General features: G+C 45.9%; 1 protein-coding gene across 3 annotated transcripts in view; it reads right to left on the bottom strand.

The window, feature by feature from the left end:
• ASB14 (ankyrin repeat and SOCS box containing 14) overlaps nt 1-23,090 on the bottom strand; it is a 30,134-nt gene extending 7,044 nt beyond the window's left edge. The window contains exons 1-7 of one of the 3 annotated variants that reach the window (XM_027823144.3): nt 22,963-23,090; nt 20,957-21,007; nt 20,029-20,165; nt 19,770-19,928; nt 17,004-17,249; nt 14,118-14,289; nt 7,068-7,611 (exon numbers count right to left, since the gene is read on the bottom strand). In XM_027823144.3, the coding sequence (XP_027678945.2) occupies nt 7,068-7,611; nt 14,118-14,289; nt 17,004-17,249; nt 19,770-19,928; nt 20,029-20,165; nt 20,957-21,007; nt 22,963-23,090 (1,437 nt within the window). Of the gene's footprint in view, nt 1-7,067; nt 7,612-14,117; nt 14,290-17,003; nt 17,250-19,461; nt 19,606-19,769; nt 19,929-20,028; nt 20,225-20,956; nt 21,008-22,962 lie in introns of those variants that run through there. The other 2 variants (XM_043550476.1, XM_043550477.1) reach the window with 2 other exon arrangements.
• Between the last annotated feature and the right edge of the window lie 1,654 nt (nt 23,091-24,744).

Raw genomic sequence — 24,744 nt, 5'->3', positions numbered from 1 at the left:
TAATACTTCTAATGTAAAACAACTATAAATAAGTAGTAAAGGGCAGAGAGAAAACGTGTACAGTAAATGGAATTCTTCTAGCTGTATGGTCCCTAACTGTATTCCACCCTGGGTGTGCGTGCGCGCCGTGTGTCTGAAACCAAAAGATTCTTGCCAGAAGTGCCTGTTGATCCATTCCTGTGTCCCTCTCCTCTTTGTGCTTTGAAATGAGGGCATATGGAGTGGTGCGGACCGATTGCCTCTCGACTATGAGTGGCCCTAATGTAAGGAGCTACAGCAGAGGGGAAGGAGGCCAGGTAGTGGAATACACTGTGACAAAGTTCCTCCTCTACCTTGGTGGGTCCTGCGCTTATTGGCGGATTTTACTTGCCTCAGAGGTTCACAGCAGCCCTCAGTTTGGCCACTGTCATGGCTCAAATCTGCTGTTCACTCAGATAACCTCATCACTGGCCAGCATGGGGAAAAAAGAGTAAGAACAATCCCCGCAGTTTCTGCTGATCCACCATGTGGGGCAGGGACCAGCTCAGAGACCTTCACCTCTGGTAGAAGCTCCTGTGTTGGGTCAGGAGTTGGGAGGAACCCAGGCCCGCCCTCTACCCCGGGTTTCAGCCCAGGGCCCTGTGGACTGCAGCTGTCTAGAGTGCCTCCTGGAACAGCTGTGCGACAGCTACAATTCCCTGGGCTACTTCCCCTTGGCCTCCTCCCAACACCTTCTTTGTCCTCACCACAGAACCTTCCTCCTGACACCTGTTAACGCTTGTACTCCTCAGTCCTCCAGCAGCACATCCTCTCACTCCCAGCTCCTTACGCGCACACCTCACTAACTGGAGTGACAGCCTTTTAAAACCAGGTGTCCTGATTAGCTTTAATTAATTCTAGCAGCTTCCCAATTGGCTACAGGTGTCCTAATTAGCCTGCCTGCCTTAATTAGATCTAAAAAGTTCCTGAGTTTTCTGGAATAGTCCCTGTTATCTTACCCAGGGATATGGGACCTGCTTAACCTGGAACTAACCTTTGACCACTCTCTTGTAGCCATCTGGCCGGACCCTGTCACAACACATAAAGACTACATATCTTGAAGAACTCAAAGAACTGTGGGTAAATAATGTTTCTTTTTTCTCCAAGTGATGGTTCCTATGTCTATTCCAAAGTGTACACAGTCCCTATGTGTACACATGGTCCCTATGTGTATTCCACTATGGGTGACTCAAAAACAGCATTCATTGAGGAGGAGGATGCAAGGACCCTTGCTTACCACCAATTGGAGGACTGCCCTGTTGAAGGATCCATCAGCTGTAGCAGTTTGCATCATGGCTTAATGATCTCCTGAAGGAGTGAACAGAGTCCCATTTGTGAACAGAGCCTCACAGAATTCCAAGAGCTGGACTTCTCAAAGTGAGGTTACCAATACAGACTGGGCACTAGTCGAGAGAGCCATCACACCTTGTGAGGGAGGAATTGCAATTAACTTGTAACAAAACAGTATGTAGCCCAAAATCCATTTGGAAAGGCTGAGAAGAGATTGCTTCCCCTCTCATACATTCCATAAAGGATATACACAGCCTAGGTCAGTGTTTTTCAAAGGTCAGGTCATGACCCAATAACTGCAGTGGTTCCCAAACTAGGGGCGCTGCTTGTTCAGGGAAAGCCCCTGGCGGGCCGAGCCGGTTTGTTTACCTGTTGTGTCCGCAGGTTCAGTCGATCGCGGCTCCCACTGGCTGCAGTTCACTGCTCCAGGCCAATGGGGGCTGCGGGAGGTGGCGGCCAGCATGTCCCTCGGCCTGCGCCGCTTCCCGCAGCCCCCATTGGCCGAGAACAACAAACCACGGCCACGGGGAGCTGCAATCGGCTGAACCTGCAGATGTGGCAGGCAAACAAACCGGCCTGGCCCACTGGGGGCTTTCCCTGAACAAGCAGCGTCCTTAGTTTGGGAACCACTGCAATACTGGGTTGTGGCACTGGGTCGCCTTGCTTAGCACCCAGGGACCCTAGCAGCTCTGGTCAGCACCCCTGACCGGGACGTTAAGAGTGCCGTCGGCAGTGCTGCCCAGCTAAGGCAGCTAGTGCCTACCTGTTCTGACACCACACTGCGCCCCAGAAGCAGCCAGCAGCAGGTACAGCTTCTAGGCAGGGGGCCACAGGGCTCCGTGTCCTGCCTCCCCCTGCCCCCGAGAACTGGCTCTCCACTCCCATTGCCCAGGAACCAATGCGGGGGGGGGTGATGTCTGCGGGCAAGAGCCGCACGGAGCTGCTTGCACACCTCCACCTAGGAGCTGGACCTGCTGCTGGCCGCATCCGGGGCGCAGCGCGGTCCACGGTGCCAGGGCAGACGGGAAGCCTGCCTCTGCACCCCGGCTGCGCTGCTGACCGGGAGCTACCGGAGCTAAGTTTGCACCCCAGCCCCCTGCCCCAGTCCTGAGACCCCCCCAAACCCAGAGCCCCTCCTTCACCCCAAATGCCTCATCCCTGGTCCCAGACCCCCCCACAAACCCAGAGCCCCTCCTGCACCCCAAACCCCTTATCCCCAGCCCAGAGCCCTGACCCCCCCCACCCAAACTCCCTACCCAGAACTCCCTCCCACACCCTAAACCCCTCATTCCCAGCCCCACCCCGCAGCCATCACCCCCTCTGCCCAGCTCCATTGGGTCGTGAACATCAACAATTTCTTCAACTGGGTCCCCAGGAAAAAAGTTTGAAAACCACTGGCCTAGGTGATCTCCTAAAGGATTTAGTCCTTTGCAGGTGGAATGCCAAAGCTTGATGGACGTCCAGAGAATCAAGTTTTCCCTGGTGGCATTTGCCTAGGGGATGAAAACGAGCAAGTGAGCAAGCTGCTTAAAATGGAATTCCGAGATTACTTTGGGGGTGAATTTTGGGCATAATCTCAGGGAAACTTTGTCCCTCTGGTAGATTGCATACGGCAGATCAGCAATAAGGGCCCCCACCCCGCCCCGTTTACCCTCTGAGGCGATGGCAACCAGAAAGGCAACCTGCATTGATAGGTGGACTAAGGAGCATGAAGGTGAATGTTCAAACAGAGCCTTTTTTAATGCTGATAGGGCTACATTTAGGACTACCATATCGAGGTAGTTTCATTCTTGGAAGACAGGTTCTGACGATCTTTTAGAACGCATACTATAACAGGATGGGTGAAAGGTGCGCTGACAGCTGCTAAATGCACCTGCAGGGAGTGAAGTTTTTAAGGAGAGAAGGTAGTCCAAAATGGCAGGGATTATCATCTGATAACTCTCTGGGGTTATCAGGCGGCGTTGGCACCAGATTTGAAAATATTTCCCACTTTGCTATGCAGCACTTCCCTGTGGAATCCTAAGGATGGACTGTACTGTCTCCAAATATGCCTTTTCTAGGTTTGTCATCCATTCAAATGCCAGGCTGTTAGGTGGAGGGATGCTGGCTTGGGATGTTTGAGCTTGTCTCTGTCCTGGGTCAACAGGTCCAGGAAGAGTGGGATACAGATGGACATGCTGACATCTGGAGAATGCTGGCAAGCCAGAATTGTCTTGGCCACTTGGGAGAAAGCAATATTACCAATGCTCCCTCTTGCTTGATATTCCTCAGAACTCAAGGTAAGAAGGGAATGGGTGGGAAGGCGTATGTCAGTGGGCCCAAACATTGAACTAGAAATGTGTCCCCTCTGGAGCAGTAGGTCAGACATTTCCTGTTTTTCTCAGATGCAAAGAGGTTAGGAAACCCCACTGCTGAAATACGTTCTGTGCTACCAACTCATGTAGCTCCCATTTGTGATCCCTAGAGGAGTGTCTGCTGGGACTGTCTGTTAACATGCTGTATACCTCTGGGAGGTGCACTGCTGAAATGGTGATATGGTGGCAGATACACCTGTTCTACAGATTGACTGTTTCTGTGCAAAGAGCAGTGGACCTTGCTCCCCCTTGTTGATGTAGTACTCTGTTGTCAGGTGTGATTTGGATATGCAAGGTCTGAATGAAGGGTAGGAAATAGTGGCAGGCTTCCTGAACTGACTGTAACCATGAGGTAGGTATGCTCTGGCACTGATAAAGTCCAGGGTCACCCCAATAAAGTCTATAGCCTGCGAAGTGGGAATTAAAATGGATGTTTCTATTTTTACTTGAAGCCCCAATTACCGTAGGAGACTAAGTAGAGATATGGTTGCCATCTGTACCATTTGATGAGAGTAACCAATCATTGAGGAAGGGGAACACTGATGAGCCCTGGCGGCAGAGGCAGGCTGCCACTACCAATAGCCTCTTTGTGAATACCCCTGGCACTGTTGTGAGGCCAAGAGCACGCTGTATTGGTAGTGGTCCGCGCCCATGGTGAATCTCAGGAATCTCCTGTGCACAAGGCAACGTCTATGTGGAAATAAGCATCTTTTAAATCAAGATGTGTGAATTAAAATCAAGCCAATTGCCTTTGTTCAGTGCGGGAACTATGGAGGCAGCATAAATATCCTGAACCTCATGGGAGAGATTAAAATGTTCAACTGTTTGAGATCCAGAATGGGTCTCAAGCCTCCTCTCCTCTTGGGAATGATTTTGAATAAAATTATTTCCCCCTGTACTGGAGAGGAGCTGGTTCTATGGGCCTTATTATGTCCCAGTTTGCAGATCGTACTGGTGAGTGGCCCTCTGTTTCATGCATGTCCTGGACCAATGGTGTAGGGACCTCCTTTGTCAGGATCGGTTCCAGTAGAATCAGGGATTCTGGGTCCATGTAGATACACTGCCCCTGTGGACATTGCTATCTATCCCCTGAAGCAAGAGAGTGGACAGAGCTTCTTTCTTTCCATGGCATCAGTGGTATCAGTCTCATTGCAGTCTTTGGTTCTGGCATCTCCTTTTCACGGTGCATCAGTAGCATCAGTGTACAAGGTGTCCACTGTTGTTTTTCCCTAGTCAGTACCAGGGATGGTCCTACTCCTACAGTTAGCATCTGTTTTGGGGTGTTTTTTTCCCTTCAGAGCCCGGGGAATGGTACTGTGCTTGTGAGCTCCTCAGACTTCCATACTGAGGCACAGAATCTCACCCAACTTGGAGGGTGTCAGACGCCTTCTTATTTCTCAGCAAGTGTTTACTACTCTCTTCATGTCCCTCTTTGGAAGAGTCCTTTAATTTACTATCAGTCCCAAAGCCAGAAACCACCATACTTAGAGGGCACTTCTTGGTTCCTCTGCCCAATGTACAGGGGGGTCTGATAGGCCAGGATCAGACTGGGGCCTCATAGTATGATCCATTACGAATCTTCAAAGTATATACTCAAGAGCTTGATAGGTTTGGCTATGAAAGGATCAGCAAACGCTGTACTTCAAAGGGATGTGGGCTTCCCTGAGGAAGTAGAGACACTTGACGTGGTCATCACTGACTGGAAAGGCCTGAGGGCAAGATGCACACTTTTTGAATCTTGGGATCCTAAGGATACTATGGAGGAAGAAGTGGTTTGAATAGGGAGAGGACCCCCTAAGCCCTGAACTGGTAAGGGCTTGTCTACACAGAGACATTCAGGAAAGATCATCTGAATTAACTAAAGGTGTGAATTACAAGTGGACTAAATTGCATTAAACCGCTATATAGACACTCCCATTGAGAATTCAAGTGGCCTTAATTCGTTTTAGGTTAATTCACTTCCAAAATGAATTTGGGACTTGTTTACATGAACAATTTGTTAATGACAAACGGGGGTTTGACTCCACCCTGCACTAGTTTGCTGCAGACTAAGAGTATGTCTTCACTACCAACATTAAAGCATGTAGTCATGGCTCCAGCGCTGAGAGAGAGCTCTCCCCAGCGCTGTTAACCTCTCCCCGCCCTCCAAGAGCTCTCTCCCAGCACTGGTGCACTTTCTAGTCTGCCACTTTACAGCACTGAAACTTGCATCGCTCAGGGGTCTGTTTTTTCACATCCCTGACCAAGAAAGTTTCAGCGCTGTAAAGTAGCAGTGTAGACAAGGCCTAGCTGTTCATGTGGACCTTGCTGATGTGCATTAACAGTCCATCAGTTCACTTTGATCTAGGCCTCTATGAAATGGACTAGATCAAAGCAAGCTAACAAACTGTTAATGAGCATCAGCAGAGTCTACATGGACAGTTAGCCTGCAGCAGGCTAGTATGGGGTAGAGTCACACCTCAGTTTCCCACAAACTAAATGTTCATTGTAAAAAAAAAAACAAAGCTAAAATGAAATAAGGCCACTTTAATTCTGAATGCGAATCTCCACCCAGGCGGTTAGTGCAGTTTAATTAACCCACTTTTAATTCATACCTTTAGTTCATTCAGATTAATTTTTGAAGTGTCCTTTTGTAGACAAGCCCTAAAACTACACTAAGTATAAAAACTATTTATCTAATACCTATTTAGAGATAATTACAAATAGAAGCAGAAGAGTGCTAACTAATGCTACAGCTAGCAAAAGAGTTCTGCCTCAGACCACGGGCTGCAGGAAGCAACTGGAAAGGCAGTCCATACGCACCACCTCTGATGCCCTCAGTTTGGGACATGAGGAGAAGAAGGGTGCAGGCACAGACAACACTGCAAGCTAGAATATTCTGGTCTCGGGCACCTGGAGCATGTGCACACCTCCAGTGGAATATACACAGAGACCATCACTCAAAGAATAATATATTTTCTTTGCAATTCATGTTTAAAATAGACTTTTCTGCATATATTTGTTTTTAATCTGCATATTGGATCATCAGGTGTGAACTATATTCTTGTCTGCTCTTTACTATCAGTTCATGGATAAAAGCTGTTTTTATGGTAGCCAGACTGGCATTCACTTATACAGTTCACATAATTCACATTGTCTGGACTTTGATCCTTTAAAACTATTTTATTGTAATAATTCGTTATCATAAACAAGGCTTCACATTCAAATTTACTACAACAACTTGTCTTCAGAACTCTGCCTACTACTTCCTTTATATATAAAGTCTATATAGTACTTTAATCCCAAACATGCTATAGTAGCAAACTATATTTCATTATAACACATCAATAAAAAGTAAATTTATTTAATTTCTAGAAGAATAGTGGCAGCAAAACAGTGAAATAAAATTCCTAGGGAAGTACTTACCATGTTGTCTTTGATAACAGAAGGAGTCCATCCTTCAAAGGCATATGGGGAATGAATGTTGTCTCCATGAAAACAATCAAAGCAGCGGTACACATCGTACCCATAATTCAGCAACATTCGTAACATGATTTCATCTTTTAGAGAATACTGCAGAGCTGAGGGGAAATGCGTCGTATTCACTCTGCAGAAGTAATTAACGTTGGCCCCATGCCGAAGCAGTAGATTGATTAGCTCATAGTTGCCCATTCTCAAGGCTAGCTGGAGGCACTTAATGGGATCTTGATTTGGCAGGGCTCCAGCATCCAGAAGCAGCTGAGTTGAGCAAATATCCCCATTTGAGACAGCAAAATATAAAGCTGATTTCCTCTGATCATCATAGCCTTTGCAAACCCTCTCATGCAACATGAAATTGGCATCAAACCCAGATTTGAGGAGAAACTCAAGGCACTGAGGATGTGCTCCTGCTGCTGCTGAGTGAACTGGACTTATCCCACTCTCCTTAATGGCAGCATAATCAGTAACTGAAGCTAATTGCTTTAAAGCTCTGGAGAAAGAAAAAAGAAGGAATATATATCTATTCTCTGGTACCAACCTTTGAGTTTCTCAGTGCTGCAGTCTTTGTCACATGCATCTTAGCTGGGTTACAGAATTGTGTTCTGCTTTGCTTACAGTTTTGTTCATTTACTACCAAACTAGTACCCTGGCATACTACACATCTGCACTGGCCTTAACCTCTGACAATTACATGATAACCAGCTATGACTCCTACAGATTTCCAAACTACAGGATGAAGCATCAAATATTATGTCTTTCCCTCTTGTCTTTCAGGACCATTCCATTTCACCATTTTTTAGCTAATGGAATGACATCATGACCCCTTAGAGAAGAACTTCTCCATCCCATCAGTTTGGAGAAGTCTGTAGAGACCACTCTTCTGTAACCTACAGAAAGTGGGAGAGCCCCTATTTTGTTGACCACAATGCAGCGTTACTAGTAGCTAAAAGCTGTGGTCTGGGACCTAAGACATCAAGTTCTATTCCTGACTTGGGCACTGAATAGTTGTATGACTGTAAGCAACCCAACCCTTCCAGTGCCTCTGTTTCCCAATCTGTAAAATGAAGGTGTAGCAGGGTGGTTACCCGCTCCTGCCCTGTGGGGCTTAAAAGCCAGCCCTGGGAGAGAGCCAGGGCTGAGGGCAAGAAAAGTTAGGCTGATTGGGGAAATGGCCACAGCTGGGCGAAGCCCCAATCAGGCTGCAGTCTGCCCCGGGGAGCGGGGCTAAGCGATGACTGGCAGTAGCCAGTGGTGAGCTGGAGCCGGTTCACTAGAACCAGTTGTTAAATTTAGAAGCCCTTTTAGAACCAGTTGTTCCATGAGGGACAACCGGTTCTAAAAGGGCTTCTAAATTTAACCGGCCAAAAGTGGCGCCTTAGGTGCCGACTCCATGGGTGCTCCAGCCCTGGAGCACCCAAGGGGAAAATTTGGTGGGTGCAGAGCACCCACCAGCAACTCCCCGCCCCGCCCCCAGCCCCAGCTCACCTCCGCTCCGCCTCCTCCCCTGAACGCGCCGCCCCGCTCTGCTTCTCCGCCCCCCCAGGCTTCCCGCGAATCAGCTGTTCGTGCGGGAAGCTGGGGCGGGCTGAGAAGCAGGTCGCGGCTTCCCGCTCAGGCCCAGGGATGCGGAGGTGAGCTGGGGCGGGGGGGCGCGAGGACAGCTGCCCACGCAGCACAGGTAACTGGGGGGGGTGGGCGAAGGGGAACCGCTCCCCACCCCAGCTCACCTCCGCCACCCTCGGCCTGAGTGTGAAGCCGCCGCCTGCTTCTCAGCCCTCCCCGGCTTCCTGCCGAACAGCTGATTCACGGGAAGCGGGGGTGGGGGTCGGAGAAGCAGAGCAGGGCAGCGCATTCAGCGGAGGAGGTGGAGCGGAGGTGAGGTGATCTAGGGCCGGGTGCAGGGTGGGGAGCTGCCGGTGGGTGCTCTGCACCCACCAAATTTTCCCCGTGGGTGCTCCAGCCCTTGAGCACCCAGGGAGTCGGCACCTAAGGCGCCACTTTTGATGTGATCAGTGGGGGAGCGGCTGCTCCTCCTGCTCCCCCCCAGCTATGCTCCCCCGCCCCCAGGAGCCAGAGCGACCTGCTGGATGCTTCCTGGGAGCTGCCCCCAGTAAGCACCTCCGGGACTCCCCATCTTGCCCCCCCGGCAGGTGCCTTTGGCTCTTAGGGGTGGGGTGGGCACCCACTACGGTGGCCCACGAGACCCTCCTGCCCGGTTCTGGGGGCAGTCAGGGGACAGGGGAGGAGGGTGAATGGGGCAGGGGTCCTGGGCGGGGCGTCAAGGAATGTGGGGGGGGTGGATGGGGCAGGGGTCCTGGGGGGGCGTCAAGGAATGTGGGGGGGTTGGATGGGGCAGGAGTCCCAGGGGCAGGGGTGGGCAACAACCCCTCGTGGGGGGAGGAGGGAACCCGTTGTTAAGATTTTGGCAGCTCATCACTGGCAGTAACCAAGACTGAGGCGAGGTGGGGGTAGTGGGTGGGGATTCCCCGGGGAGGGGAGACCCTCAGGGATTGTTGGGGTTTACTGCTAGGGGGCAGCACCCCAGTGGGAGGAAGCACCGGGTCCTGGGAGGGACTGGGGCCGGCGGTAAGGCAGATCACCAGATGGCAGAGGGCGCTACAGAGGCTGATGAGCTAATTCCCAAGGACAACCAGCAGGAGGCGCCACCAGGTGAGTCCGGCTCTATTACAGAAGGTGATCCTTATTCCAGAGGTATATGTGACAGTTTAATGTGTTTAAAGCACCAAGTGCAATTGTTTTTAAATCTGGTCCTCCTCTCTGCAGGTATATCAGGAGAGAATGTGGAACAGCTCTGGCCTAACTCACCTGACTATCCAGTTAGAGCACAATAAGGGAAAGTTACTTACCTTACAGTAACTGGAGTTGAGATGTGGGTATTTGCTGTAGGTGCACCCAGGACCAGAAGTCCCTCAACAGCAGTGTCCACTGGTCCATGCCTGCATGGGCTCATGCTGCAAGCTGAGGGCGTAAGAGGCAGTAGGGTCCAACCACCTCTCCAGTTCCTAGTCTACCACGAGTTATCCATAGCAGAAGGGAAGGAGGGTGAGTCGTGAATATCCATAGGGACCACACATCTCCAAGTACTCCAGTTACTACAATGTAAGTTCCCCTCCTTTCTTCTATGAGTGCTGGTCCGTATGGGTATTCACTGTAGGAGACTCCCAAGCAATACTTGTTGAGGAGGTGGGTGCAAGGAAGAACTCTTGCCACAGATCACAGGATTGCTGGACTGAAGGAAGCATCCTCAGCTGAGGCTTGAACATCAACAGGTCTGACCATTGCACTAGGAAGGCATCCCTTCTGGAACAGGACCCTTAAGCATCCTGAGAGCAATAAACTAGAGACTTTGGTTTCATGAGCTGCACGGAGGTCACAAGATGGGAATCCCTAATGGTTAAAAATCCATTGGATCACTGACAATTAGAGCTCCCACTCACATCTTTGTGACATTGCCTGCTTAGGCTGTCTGCTAGGAAGTTCCTAAACCCCGGCAGGTGCACTGCAGAGAGGGAGGTTTGATGCTGGGTGAACCAGTTCCAGAGTTGCAGAGTGGTGTGGACCTCGCTTCCCCCATTTGTTTATTTATTAAACCATGGTCATGTTGTCTGACCTGAGCTGGATATGAGTGCAATGGTTGAAGTGCAGGAACTGCTTGCACACTGTGTGGAATGCTCAAAGCTTGAGAAGGGTAATATGATGTGTGGCCTCTTGTGGAGTCCAGAGCCCTGAGCTATACATCCATTCAAGTTTGCTCCCCAGCGTAATAGGGATGCATCTATCATGATTAAGCCTACGATTTTGTATGGACATTTTTAGTAAAAGTCATGGACAGGTCACAGGCAATTAACAAAAATTTACAGAAGCCATGACCTGTCCATGAGTTTTACTAAAAATGTCCATGACAAAACGGGAAGGTTGAGCTGCCCCATGGCTGGGAGCTGGGACTGGGAAGCTCTGGGGGATTCCCCCTCAGGCGGGGGATCCATCCACCTGTGGGGACTGGAGAGCTGCTGGGGATGCCCCGCCGCCCATGGGGACTGGGGAGCTCCGGGGGATTCCCCCACTGGCAGCAGTAGCTGAGGAGCTGCCAGAGATCCCCCGGTGCCCATAGGGACTGGGAAGCTGCGGGGGACCCCCACCACTCCAGGTGGTGGGGGTCCCGGCAGGACCCTGGCTGAAGTCATGGAGGTCGCGGAAGTCACGGATTCCATGACTTCTGCGACCTCTGTGACCAAATCGTAGCCTTAATCATGATTACCTTTATGGGTGGACTGGGAGTAAAGGGAACCACCACACAAACATTGTCCCTCTTTTCCCAGTAGGTGAGAGATGCTCAGACAGTGAGAGGAAGTCTGATTCTTTTGTCAAAGGAGTCCTTGTTTGCAACACAGACCCTTGTAGCCAAGTCTGGAGTCTGCATAGGTGAAACCCAGCAAAGGGAGTCACATAGATGGATGCCGTCATAGTCCTAGGAAACCAAGTATGATCGCACTGTCATCTGATGACTGAGGCAAAGCTGGATACTGAGGTCTCTAATCATGAGGAATCTGTCTTGTGGGAAGTAGGCTCTGGCTGCATGGAAGTCTAGCACTGCTCCAATAATTGTTCTAGTCGTGGGTGTTTACGCAGACTTTCGTACCTTTACTTGAAGTTCTCAGGAGTGGCATAGGTCTAGCAGGGCAGAATTGCTACTTGCACCTCCTTATATGGCCATTCCTTGAGGAGCCCGTCGTTTAGACAGGTGAATATACGGTGGTGTTGCCAGCCTTAGTACGCTACCACTACCATCATGACCTTTTAAAAAATCCTTTGCGTCGCTGAAAATCTAAAGGGCAGCACCTTGTACTGGATGTGCTTTGAGCCTACCATGGGACACAGGGATCTCCTGTGCACCACGTAGATATCTATATGGAAATAAAAGCCCTTTAAATCAAGAGCCACAAACCAGTAGCCTTCATTCAGGGAGCGGATCATAGAAGCCAGGGTAATCACCCTGAATCTTGAGTGACAGATGAAGACTTCAATTGCCTGATGTCCAGAATGGGTCTGCAACTCCCCTTCTTTCTTGGGGTTAGGAAATACCTGAGTAAAAGCCCTTACGCTGGTGCTGAGGAGGTACCTAGGTGGATTAGAGAGTCCACTTCCTCCTGGAGAAGCCTATTATGAGAGAGGTCCCTGAAGAGGGACAGGAAGCGAGGTTTTGGAGAAGAGGTAGTCAGGAACTCAATGGTATAGCCTACTGAGATGTCTAAGACTAATTTCCCTGAAATTAGATGCTGCCACATCAGAAGTAAATGGGCTAGACCAGGAGCAGGCAAACTTTTTGGCCTGAGGGCCACATCAGGTTTCCAAAATTGTATGGAGGGCTGGTTAGGGGAGGCTGTGCCTCCCCAAACAACCAGGCGTGGCCTGGCCCCCGCCCCCTATCCAACCCCCCCCCCCCCCCGGTCCCCGCTTCTTGCCCCCTGACGGTTCCCCCAGGGACTCCAGCCCCATCCAACCACACCCCTGTTCCCTGTCCCCTGACTGCCCCTGGAACCCCCGCCCAACCCCTCCTCTCATTCCTGACTGCCCCCCGGAACCCCTGCCCCATCCAACCACACCTTCTCCCTGTCCCCTGACTGCCCCCTGCCACCCCATCCAACCCCCCTCTCCTTCTTGACTGCCCCCCCCCAGGACCCCTGCCCCCATTCAACCCTCCTGTTCCCTGCCCTCTGACTGCGGCACCCCCTATCCACACCCCTGCCCTCTGACCACCACCCCGAACTCCCCTGCCCTCTATCCAACCCCTCCTGCTCCCTGTCTCCTTACCGTGCTGCCTGGAGCTCCAGTGTCTGGTGGCGCTACAGCTATGCCACCCAGAGCACCAGGACAGGTAGCCATGCCGCCCGGCTAAAGCCAGCCATGCCACCACGCAACACAGAGCACCGGGTCAGGCCATGGCTCTGCAGCTGCGCTGCCTGGCCACCCAGAGCATTGCGTTGGCGATGAAGTGAGCTGAGGCTGCAGGAGAGGGGGAACAGAAGGCGAGAGGCTGGGGGCGAGCCGGGCCAGGAGCTCAGGGCCCGGGCCGGGCTGGATGTGGCCCACAGGCCATAGTTTGCCCACCTCTGGGCTAGTCAGTTACCAAAAGGGGGGAGAGAGTCGTTTTGCAAAGACTGGCTGACATCTCTCAATCATCCTTTCAAAATGAGTTCTTGATAGATGGCTGGGTCTGGAGACAGGACAGTGGTGGTGGAGCACTCGCATGAGCAGGGACAGAGTAGCAGATCTCACACTTTGACAGGATGTAAGATTCCCCTAGGCAGTAGAGGCAACTCTCCTGCAGATTGCTAACTGGGAAGACAGGAGGCCAGACAAGGCCAGGCTTGAAGCCTGGGACCTTGGGCATAAGTGCCCCGAATACTGGGGGAATAAAAATGGTGGGGGTGGGACCCTGATCTCTGCTAACTAACTACAACTTAAGAATCTACGAACTAACCAGTAAAACTTAATACAACCATTTACAATATTTACAGAGAATGGACTGATGAAGCTAGAAGGCTGTAGACATAAGAGGTCTCTGCTCCAGAGCGTGAGCAGTAGAAAAGGAACCGGAGTGGTGGCTGTTTCTGTGTCACCCCTGATGTCCTTAGTTCACAGCACAAAGTGGCACAGGTGCGGACCAAATGGACATTGATATTGAAGAATTTCCCATCGTGGTGCATGGAGCACATGTTCACCCCACAGTGACTACGCATAGGGACCAGTATTCAAAGAAGAATAAGAATTTTTATGAAGAATGCAGGAGGAGATGTAAGCGGTTAAATGTTTCTCCCCAAATGAAGCAAGTGGAGAGCCTATCTGGACTGGCCTGATAATTCAGGCACTGAAGACTCATGAAGTTTTGTATAAACTTTAAATGTACATATTTTGCAGAACCTATTTATCATTATTCATTCTTACTTTTCAAATATTTATTTCATTTCAACTCACAGAAAGTGTCCTCTGTATGCAGCTCTATGGATAGGCAAGTGACCTGTGTGTTTTGGCACATTGGCATCAGCTCCATACTCTAATAAAAGAGACAGTGAATCTGGATTTCCTCCTCCAACAGCTTCAAATAATATGGAAGCACAATCAGCGGCCTGTGAAAGGACATCAGCACCTAGGGGAAGAAGGAACAAGGGTTTTCACAGCAGCTACTGTAAATATCCAGTAACAACTAATATCTCTAACTTTCCAATTGCTTTAGAACTGTGACTTCTACTCTTCATGAAACATAAATGTTAGAGCAATAGCCAGTGTTTTCTCTCACTATAAATCCTTTGAGGTAGCATCCTTAACTTCCTATGTGTTTGTACATTGCCTAGCGCAGTAAGGCCCCAAACTCTTTATGCATTATTGTAATATAAATCTTCATAATAACGAAACACCATAATTAGAAGATTGCATTGCATGTTATTCTGTTACACGAGTAGTTGTTTTTTGGACTAAATACAGTGCAATTAATTCAGCAGAGAACAAACATATGTAAGGGTAAATTAAATAAGTACAAAGCAACAGAATAGAGACCTGACATGGAGTGAGATACATTTCATTACAACAGAAAGACATGGAGGCCATAAACTGAAAAAGGCTCACTTCCCAAATATTATTATTTGAATATAGTACCTCTGCCAGGGGTTGAGGAACTTGGGGGAGGGGGAATTGCCACTGCAATGGAAATATTGGGGAGGGGGGCTTATGTATGCTTCCACCCACCACTGTATCTTGTAAAAGTGAGAGTGGGACCTGGTTGGCACCGGGGTTGGGGGCAGTGGTAAGACCAAGATCCAGAGGAAGAGCTGGAGTGGCTGTTGCAGTGCAGGAGATCAGGCCTGCTGCTGGGGAGTAGGTAGGAACAGCTCTTCTCTCCTTGCCTTCCAGCCACTGCAGTTCCCAGCAGAGGCACCTGGCCCAGGGAAGGGACAGGGTCACATGTGCCAGGGTGGACTGGGAGACAGGGCACCAGCACGTGGGCAGGGACAGAGAGGGTGTTCAGTGCACAGGGTACCAGCCACTGAAGAACTGCAAAGATGCTCTTCACAGTTTGGAACTGACCCCTCACCTCTCCTCCTCACTGAGTCTCAGTAGCTCCCCTTGTTCCCCCTCCTGCCACTCCACCCCCTCATTCACAGAGAGCTTCTGCTGGCCTCTGCCCCCCACAACTCCCATGCCTCTGCAGATACACACTGTGATAGTGTGTGCCCTGTCACATGCTGATGGAACCCATTTCAAGGCAGTTAGACTGTGTGGGACTGCATTCATCCCCTTCATTCCAGTATTACAGAACGAAGGGGGATAAAATCCTCCACCCCAAAGTGTCTCACTCGCTTCCAGAGACGGCTTGTCTACATGAGTAAATACTATTTTATTTAAGCATGATTGGAAATGCTTTCATTAGCTGACACAATGCTGACCACAACTTTGTGATTGGTGTATGCAAACACAAGTCATAGGCCAGCTAGTAATGGTTAAATCTCTGTTGTAGTGGTTCAATTTAAATATTACAACATTTTCTCAAGTAGACAAGGCCAGAGACATGCTTTTATAGTGTAGATCTGTGGAAACAACATTATGAAGGAGAGACAAAAGTTACTGTCTTAAGAATAAAATCTTGATGTTTAAAGTGACAGAGTGGGTGAGATAATATCTTTTATTGGACCAATTTCTGCTGGTGAGAGAGACAAGCTTTTGAGCTTACACAGAACTCTTCTTCAGGTCTGGGAAATGTAGTCAGAGTGCTACAGCTAAATACACGTGGTACAGATTGTTTAGCATAAATATTGCAAGGGACCATTCAAAGTGAAGTGGCCATTAACATGACATTTACACTTTTTTCATGGCAAAGTTAATGGCAATCAAGAAGAAAAGAAAATGCAATTATCTTCTTTTCCCCCATCTTCAGTTTAATACAGTCTAGGCCACAGTACAGGTTGAAGTGTTAGCTGAAGACTGTAAACTCATAATGAACATGGTCTCTGTAACTGTAAACAAAGGCCTGGTAGATTTAGCCTACAGGTCTCTTTGGGAAGGAATATATTTAAAAAATTCCATTGTATTGTGTTTATGCATTTATGTTGCTTGGTCACAAAACTCCTTTAGTTGGAGGTATCCCTTTAGTAACAAATGTTATATTTCATGTCATATGATGATTAGTTTAATAGCATTCTAACCACAAAACTTTTGAAAGACTTAAGGGATCTGGGTAGAAATAATAATGATTTGAAAAGATAATGTAGTATGGATGTCTTAGAAGAATATTGAAATTTAGTAGATTATGTAATGACACCAACAATTCTTAACTGCTGTGCTTGTCCTGTATTTTGTAAGAATTAAGTTCTTCAGGTGATTAAAGAGGTACTGTAGTGAGCAAACCAAAACAGGATACTGTGCCGAAAAAGTCATTCCTATGTGCTAACTTGAATACTCTTGAACATACAAAGTGACCAGTGTAATTCATTCTACAACACTCCACGTAAAACCATCAATTTATATACTAGGTTGTATATATTAATACCTGTCCACCATGTTAGTAGTAAGAATGTCACAAGGCTTCTATTTCCACTCAAAACCTTATTTTGGTAAGGTAATATTGTACTGACAGGGGAGCTAGCAACTCTACTTTGCCACCGCACAGACAATTATTCATGCCCTTAATGGGAGGGGGATTAATTTCACATTTTGAAATCATTAATTTTCTGCCAACACACATGGCTGTGCAATTTCAACCCCTTATCTAGTCTAAAGAATAAAAGAACTTTGTAGGATCTTTCTGACAACCACCAGTTATTAAACCAACATAATGAACTGTAAAAAAAACTGTATATAAATTCTCACCTTTTCGCAGTAAAATTTCCATAATTTCTGTATGCCCAATCTGCGCAGCCAGTGCTAGGGGAGTCAGCCCATACGCACTGCGAGGATCAGGATCAGCTCCAGAACAAAGCAGAAGGTTCACCATATCTTTCCTGCCTACTCTGGCTGCTTCATGTAAAGCTGTCCTCTTATTGACACACTGCAAGTTTACATTTGCTCCAAACCTTATCAGCAGGGAGGCAATTTCATATAAATCATGTTTAATTGCTGTAAAATAATAGGTGAAACATCAGCTATTTAAAAATATTATTTAACAATATTCTATACACTATTGTTTCTGTTGTGCAATTGCCCAGGCAAGCCTCTACTCTGCTTTCAGCTGTTCTATTTATACACAGAGATATCTAAGAAAGAGCATTAATAGATGGGGAATACTTCCCTCTATCTCTGTGATCTTCTATACCATTAAAAAGCAGAGTAGTGTCATACAGAGGAGGGAGGTTAGTGCCCCACAGTTGCTTGCAGCACTTTTACCAAATGATGCAGTATCTGATCTGTTACATTCTCTAAATACTACAGAAAGAAAAGGAGGACTTGTGGCACCTTAGAGACTAACCAATTTATTTGAGCATGAGCTTTCGTGAGCTACAGCTCACTTCATCGGATGCATACTGTGGAAATTGCAGAAGACATTATATACACAGACACCATGAAACAATACCTCCTCCCACCCCACTCTCCTGCTGGTAATAGCTAATCTAAAGTGATCATCAAGTTGGGCCATTTCCAGCACAAATCCAGGTTTTCTCACTCTCCGCCCCCCCACAGACAAACTCACTCTCTTGCTGGTGAGTTTGTCTGTGGGGGGGCGGAGGGTGAGAAAACCTGGATTTGTGCTGGAAATGGCCCAACTTGATGATCACTTTAGATAAGCTATTACCAGCAGGAGAGTGGGGTGGGAGGAGGTATTGTTTCATGGTGTCTGTGTATATAATGTCTTCTGCAATTTCCACAGTATGCATCCGATGAAGTGAGCTGTAGCTCACGAAAGCTCATGCTCAAATAAATTGGTTAGACTCTAAGGTGCCACAAGTCCTCCTTTTCTTTTTGCGAATACAGACTAACATGGCTGTTACTCTAAATACTACAGGTTATACAGTGGAGAACATGTAACCCATGTGGCTGCATTAGAGAGGTGTACACCTTCTCAGCCAAGGATGCAACTGTCTCTCTAGTGTAGTTGGCTTTGAAAGCAAGTTTCCCTGTCTATATGGCTTATCCACTTGGATTTGGATGTTACACAATGTTTTTTCTTCACTTTTCTCGTTCCTTGGCCCTTGTGCAGGAAAACAGCCACTCCAACAATGTGAATTTCTGAGCACACACAAGAAATTCATAGCACCCTTCTAAGGTTCAGACAGCAGGGCATAGGTGCTGGCAGTAGGGGTGCTGGGGATGCGGCAGCACCTCCTGTCTTGAAGTAGTTTCTATGATATACAGGATTTACAGTTTGGTTCAATGGCTCTTGGGACCACCACTAAACAAACTGTTCCAGCACCCCTTCAGCAGGGTCATTGCTTGTTCGTGGTAGCTAGGATCAAGTCAGAAGAAGGCAATATGAATCCTTTTTGAGGAGAGGACCTGTCTTGTTCCACCTAGACTGCTGAACCCTTGCCATGTAGAGTGCCTTGGGAAGAGGAGGGTCATCTGGACCTCCTTGCTTTTGAGGGATCTTTGAGAAAGAAATTCTTAACTTTATGTTTTCCCTTTTTAAAATTTTACCTCTCACTCTCAACCCCTTTATGGGGGGTAAGAAGTAGTTGCAGGGTCTGCTTTACATGTGACAGCTTGGCAGCCTGGGCAATCCCCGACACTGGAGATCCTGCAGAAGTTAGCTTTGTTGTGATTCTGCAAGGGACAGCTCATTGCACATAGGAGCAAGAGTCCACAACATTTCATATGCTGGTGTGGACCTAGAAATTCCCATAGGACTTTGTAGCCTACTCCATTTTTTAAATTTTCTACTTAGCTGTCAAAGATATTGACTCTCCGTCTATTGGAGACTGAAATAGCTGAGCTCTAGTAGCCAACAAGTCCCTGATATGCAGAAAATCACTTGACATCACCAAATAGCCCTGATGCTGGAAGAGAGGAAGTATCTATTGTTCATCACTAGAAGAAATGAGGTGGTTAATCTCCAAAGTTATGAGATACTTTCAGACCTCCAAAGGGGTAAACGGACTCTCTCACAATAAGTAACGCTTCATTTTCCAATCCTGGCCAGCCCCCAGAAGTGCAAAAGCAAGCACAAATGAGGGATTCTGAAAAAAAGTTAACTAAACTTTCTTTGAACTTGGGGGGAAAAAAAGGTGTGGTTCACGTTTTGAGGGAAAGATTGTGCAAATTCTTATTTTACCTGAACTGATTCACCATTCCTAATATGTTGTTTAGTTATGGCTCATATACACTACAGTCATACCTGTCTGAGGAAACTTGTTTAATAGTATAGACAGGTCCTCAACTGGATTTCTGGTCTTTTGTGGATGTTAGTCCTTAGAATGGATTGGGATTTAGTTAAAGCATTGATATCAACTGGAAAGAAAAATAAATGACAAAGTATTCCTCTGTCTTTCTCTTGGCCAATGGAAATATATAAAATTCTGGAAACTGAAAGTTTTACAGACTTTACAGTCAACAACAAAAGACTGCAAGATACAAAACAAATTTTTCATGCAATGAAAGACATGAATAGAATTTCCCCCCCACCATAAAAATTATTTGATTTACCTATAACTAAAGAAGAATCTCCTTCTTCATTCTTAACATTAGGGTTGCAGCCACTGAGCAGGAGAAAGTGGACATTGTCTAAGAAGCATTTGTCTACTGCTACAAAGAGAGGAGTTTCCCCTTTCAGACTGGTCTGCTCCCACACAATGGGGTCTGAAGCTGAAAGATACCCAGGAGAACAGCACACATTGGCAATGGAACTAATCATCAAAACTGACTTAGTAAAACTTTCAAATGAGGAGCACAGAATACTCTTTACCTTTCAGAGTTATTTCTAGGATGTTCTTGTTTAATTGTGCTGCAGCTTCATGCAAAGGAAGCCAGCCTCGCTGATCAGCTTCCTTAAAAGCAGAACAGTGCCTCATCAACTTCAGCAAGACTGCTTCTTGGCCTGCAGTATATAGAATCAGAATCATATCACACTATTTAGCATAAAACAGAAAGTTCAAGACAATTGAAATCTAGACTCCACTTACATCAAGGAATATTTTGAGTATCACCAACTCCATTACTATAGCCAGAACTGGCAACTTTGCTTCTCAAAACAATTTTCTAGCTAAGGTTGAGTTAAATGAATGTAGAGCTAATGATAGTGATTTATTGGGCTCATTTTCTCTAGAGGAATCCTCCCAAAGCATTTCAGAAGTTGCATATATCAGAATTATATGCTTATAATCAACGCTTAATAGGCCTCCTATGCTACAATAATACAAATAGTAAATAAATAGTATAAACATACAAATAAGAAATAAATAGTATAAACATCTGAAATTCAGCTGCCTCTGAAATAGAACATGACAGCTACTGAACAGCTCAAAGGAACTCTACACAAGAGTTTGCAACATGAAGTTAACACTTGTCCAACTGAAACTATATATGAATTTTCAGGTATGTAGAATAAAATTAAGCTAGAATTTGAGTAACACACAAAAGCTACTTTTACTACCTCTACTCTTGCTAAAAATGCCACGGAATCTTTAACTGATGATAAGTGGTCTGGTCTTCAATTCTACATCTCATCTGAAAGATGGAATCTCCAGTAGCATAGCGCCCAAAACATCATTCTGGGTATTCAGTTCTTAGAAAGTGAGGGGAAGAATGCAACCTACTCAGTCCTTAACAAAACTTCCTACACCCATCAAATTAGAATAGAGTGTTGATGATTTGTGTGTTTGTACTTAACTGCCCGTATTGCTGTGATTATCTTTCCATGTTCTTTGCTCATAACAAACTGGAATCTGCACAAACAGAACAAAATAATTATAATTTATATCAGTTAAGGGAAAAATATGCATGCTATTAAAGTAAAAATAAGTAAGTAAATGCTCTATCTGCTGTTTAATAACAGACCAGAATCATTTTGATTTGTTTTGTAAATAGTAGATATTCACATCATTTACTTATTTTATTTGCTGTTTCCCAATTTGCACTAGTTACCTATTGTGACTCAATGAAACACATTCACTTTGAAAAGGAAGCTGAATTTCACATTCTCTTGATCACAGTTCCTAATCTTTGTAACAAAAATCCCACCGATGAAGGATAAGCATATAATTAGAACTCAGTTTAATACAGAAAAATAGTTTGTACTGCATGTTATAGCTGCATAGAACATGGGTATTTTTTTTTGCTATAGCCTGTACCAGTATAAACCATAACTCTTAGCACATATATAATAATTTTCAAAGAGTACAATATAAATACATTCTTCAATTTCAGTCTACATGGATTCACACCTCTTTCCCTCCCAAGAGTTATTTGGAAGTTCCAGGTTTGTACAAGCACAAAAATATAAGATTTGTGAACTTTAGTCACCCCTTTTGATGAATGTGGTGTAAATGTGCACTGAAACCCCCAAACAAGTAAGTTTCAAGTGTTCTCAAATTTCACTTGGGAATATTTCAAACAGTTCATCTCTATTATGTGTACATATAAAAGGAGAGGCAGCTTATACATGCACCTCAGTAACATTAAGCAAGCAGGTTTCAGAGTAGCAGCCGTGTTAGTCTGTTAGTTTGCAAATTAATTCCAATTCAGCAGTCTCTTGTTGGAGTCTGTTTTTGAAGTCTTTTTGTTGTAATATTGAAACTTTTAGGTCTGTAATGAGTGACCAGAGAGATTGAAGTGTTCTCCGACTGGTTTTTGAATGTTATAATTCTTGACATCTGATTTGTGTCCATTTATTCTTTTACGTAGAGACTGTCCAGTTTGACCAATGTACATGGCAGAGGGGCATTGCTGGCACATGATGGCATATATCACATTGGTAGATGTGCAGGTGAACGAGCCTCTGATAGTGTGGCTGATGTGATTAGGCCCTATGATGGTGTCCCCTGAATAGATATGTGGACACAGTTGGCAACGGGCTTTGTTGCAAGGATAGGTTCCTGGGTTAGTGGTTCTGTTGTGTGGTGTGTGGTTGCTGGTGAGTATTTGCTTCAGGTTGGGGGGCTGTCTGTAGGCAAGGACTGGCCTGTCTCCCAAGATTTGTGAGAGTGATGGGTCATCCTTCAGGATAGGTTGTAGTTCCTTGATGATGTGTTGGAGAGGTTTTAGTTGGGGGCTGAAGGTGATGGCTAGTGAACGCCACAATGGACACAAATCAGATGTCAAGAATTATTCACCAACGAGAGACTGCTGAATTGGAATTAATTTGCAAACTGGATACAATTAACTTAGGCTTGAATAGAGACTGGGAGTGGATGGGTCATTACACAAAGTAAAACTATTTCCCCATGTTTATTTCCTCCCACCGCCCACCGTTCCTCAGACGTTCTTGTTAACTGCTGGAAATGGCCCACCTTGATTATCACTACAAAAGGTTTTCTCCCCCTCCGCCCCCCCGCTCTCCTGCTGGTATTAGCTCATCTTAAGTGATCACTCTCCTTACAGTGTGTATGATAACACCCATTTTTTCATGTTCTGTGTGTATATAAATCTCCTCACTGTATTTTCCACTGAATGCATCCGATGAAGTGAGCCGTAGCTCACGAAAGCTTATGCTCAAATAAATTGATTAGTCTTTAAGGTGCCACAAGTACTCCTTTTCATTAAGCAAGCAGTCTACAATGGCAAGCATTATGGTGCAGGGTTACATATAAAAATACTAACATAAATAGACTATTACATATTAATAGCTTGTAACATAGCTCCCAGTTACACTGCCAGAATATATTCCACAGCAAAGTATTACCTATCACTCTCTGCAGTATCTGTAACTGTCTCACTTCTATGGATATGCTGCAAGCTTTGTTGAATAACATTCTGGATGGGGATGTCATCATCAAAGTCTTCATCATTCACATATTTAGAATCAGACATTTTATATCTGTATAACTTGGATCACAAGCAACGAGGAAAAAAAAGTTCTATATAGGAGGCAGTTTTTTAAATCTTCTGGTTAATTGTGGATTTCCAGAAACAGCAGAAGCCACAGAGGACTTAGGTACTGAAAGAAATATGAAGAATTGTTACAAATCAGAAACAATCCCCCGGCCAGTACGTTGATTTAAACACTGCAAAGACAGTCAACTGTTCTCTTCAGGGTAGGAAATATGTTCCAGTACATTGGTTTGCCATAGTTCTTTCCACCCTCTTAGAGAGCAAACATGTAGAATAGCTATTGTTATGGCACCACCTACCAGAAGGCAAAAAAAGGAGAGGTTACTCACCAGGTGCAGGAACTGGATTGCTTCAAAATGTGTCCCCCCTAAGGGTGCAGAACTTCAGGTGGACAGGCACATGTGCACCTGAAGTGGTGCACCCATAAGAACACTACTAAAAGAAGAACAAAAAAACCTAATTAATAATTGGTATAAATGGCCCCTCCCACTTCAGTCATTTTGCCTCTTCTCTTCAGTGGCACCATAATGATAGGTACTCTAGAGTACCTTTATAGGAGGAGAGGATGTACACTAAGTGTTTGCTATAATTTCCCATACTCTTCTCACGTGATGCTTGGCAGTGGGGAATCAATTCGTAGATCACTGCTTTTGCTCAAGATTTGCTTCAACCGAGGAGCATTTAAGGCCATCATTTACTGTCAGAAAAGCACTGCAGTTCATGTTTTAAGTCTTCCAGTGAAAACCACACCAAAGTATGTGCCTCAAACCTGCCAGAAATTCTGATCCATGTTATTGTGGGCATCCAAAAGACCAATTTGCAAAATAAAATAAAGCTGTCCTGAACAGCACTACATGTCTGTGAATCTCAATAGTTCTACAGGACCGACATAAACTTTTGATCTACTAATTCCAGATGAAAGCTGCAATCAACAAGGCCTGTGCACAAACAATGGAGTAAACACAGAGCACCATATTAATTTGATCTACATAAAGATGTGGTGGAATGGGCTTAGTGGAAATCAATGTTTGCCAAATGGAAAGGGTTAAACTATGTACAGAAAATTATATTCAGCCTTTTAATACTGTATTACAGACAATGGAGAATAAAAATTAAAATAGCTAAGATTCTCCTTTTAAAACTTGACAATTGGTTTTGATTTTATGATTTCATGGAAATATACTCATTAATGACCAAAACAATGAAACCATTAAACAAGCAAGGTAGAAGAAATAATGAAAGTTACAAATCAGTTCTAGCAGAGCTTTCATAATAAAACGTTTTGAAATTAAAAAACATGCAGCTACTGCAATGGCAACCGATGGCTGCAGAGAGAAAGGGATAAAAATGTATATCCAATTGCTGGTAGAGGTCCATTTTATGTGCGCACAATTTACTAATTGCTGCTTTGCACAATGAAGTACGTGCCATCATATTTATAAAATCAGTGTTAGTCTGTTAGGGCCAAATCCTATTGTCTGTTTTTACTCAGACAAATCTCTCATGATTGACTTCCAGGGAGAGTCAGCCTAAATAAGGACTTCAGAACTGGCTCCCATTTATCCACAAACAAGGCAAAATGAAAGAAAATGTCAGTACAACGCTTGTAGAGTTTGGAAATGTTCTAGAAACA

This window comes from Chelonia mydas, chromosome 7 (assembly GCF_015237465.2).
Source record: "Chelonia mydas isolate rCheMyd1 chromosome 7, rCheMyd1.pri.v2, whole genome shotgun sequence".
In the NCBI taxonomy this organism is placed as follows: domain Eukaryota; kingdom Metazoa; phylum Chordata; order Testudines; family Cheloniidae; genus Chelonia; species Chelonia mydas.
The sequence above is the reverse complement of the archived record's forward strand: the minus strand, read 5'-3'. Positions and strand labels throughout refer to the sequence as shown.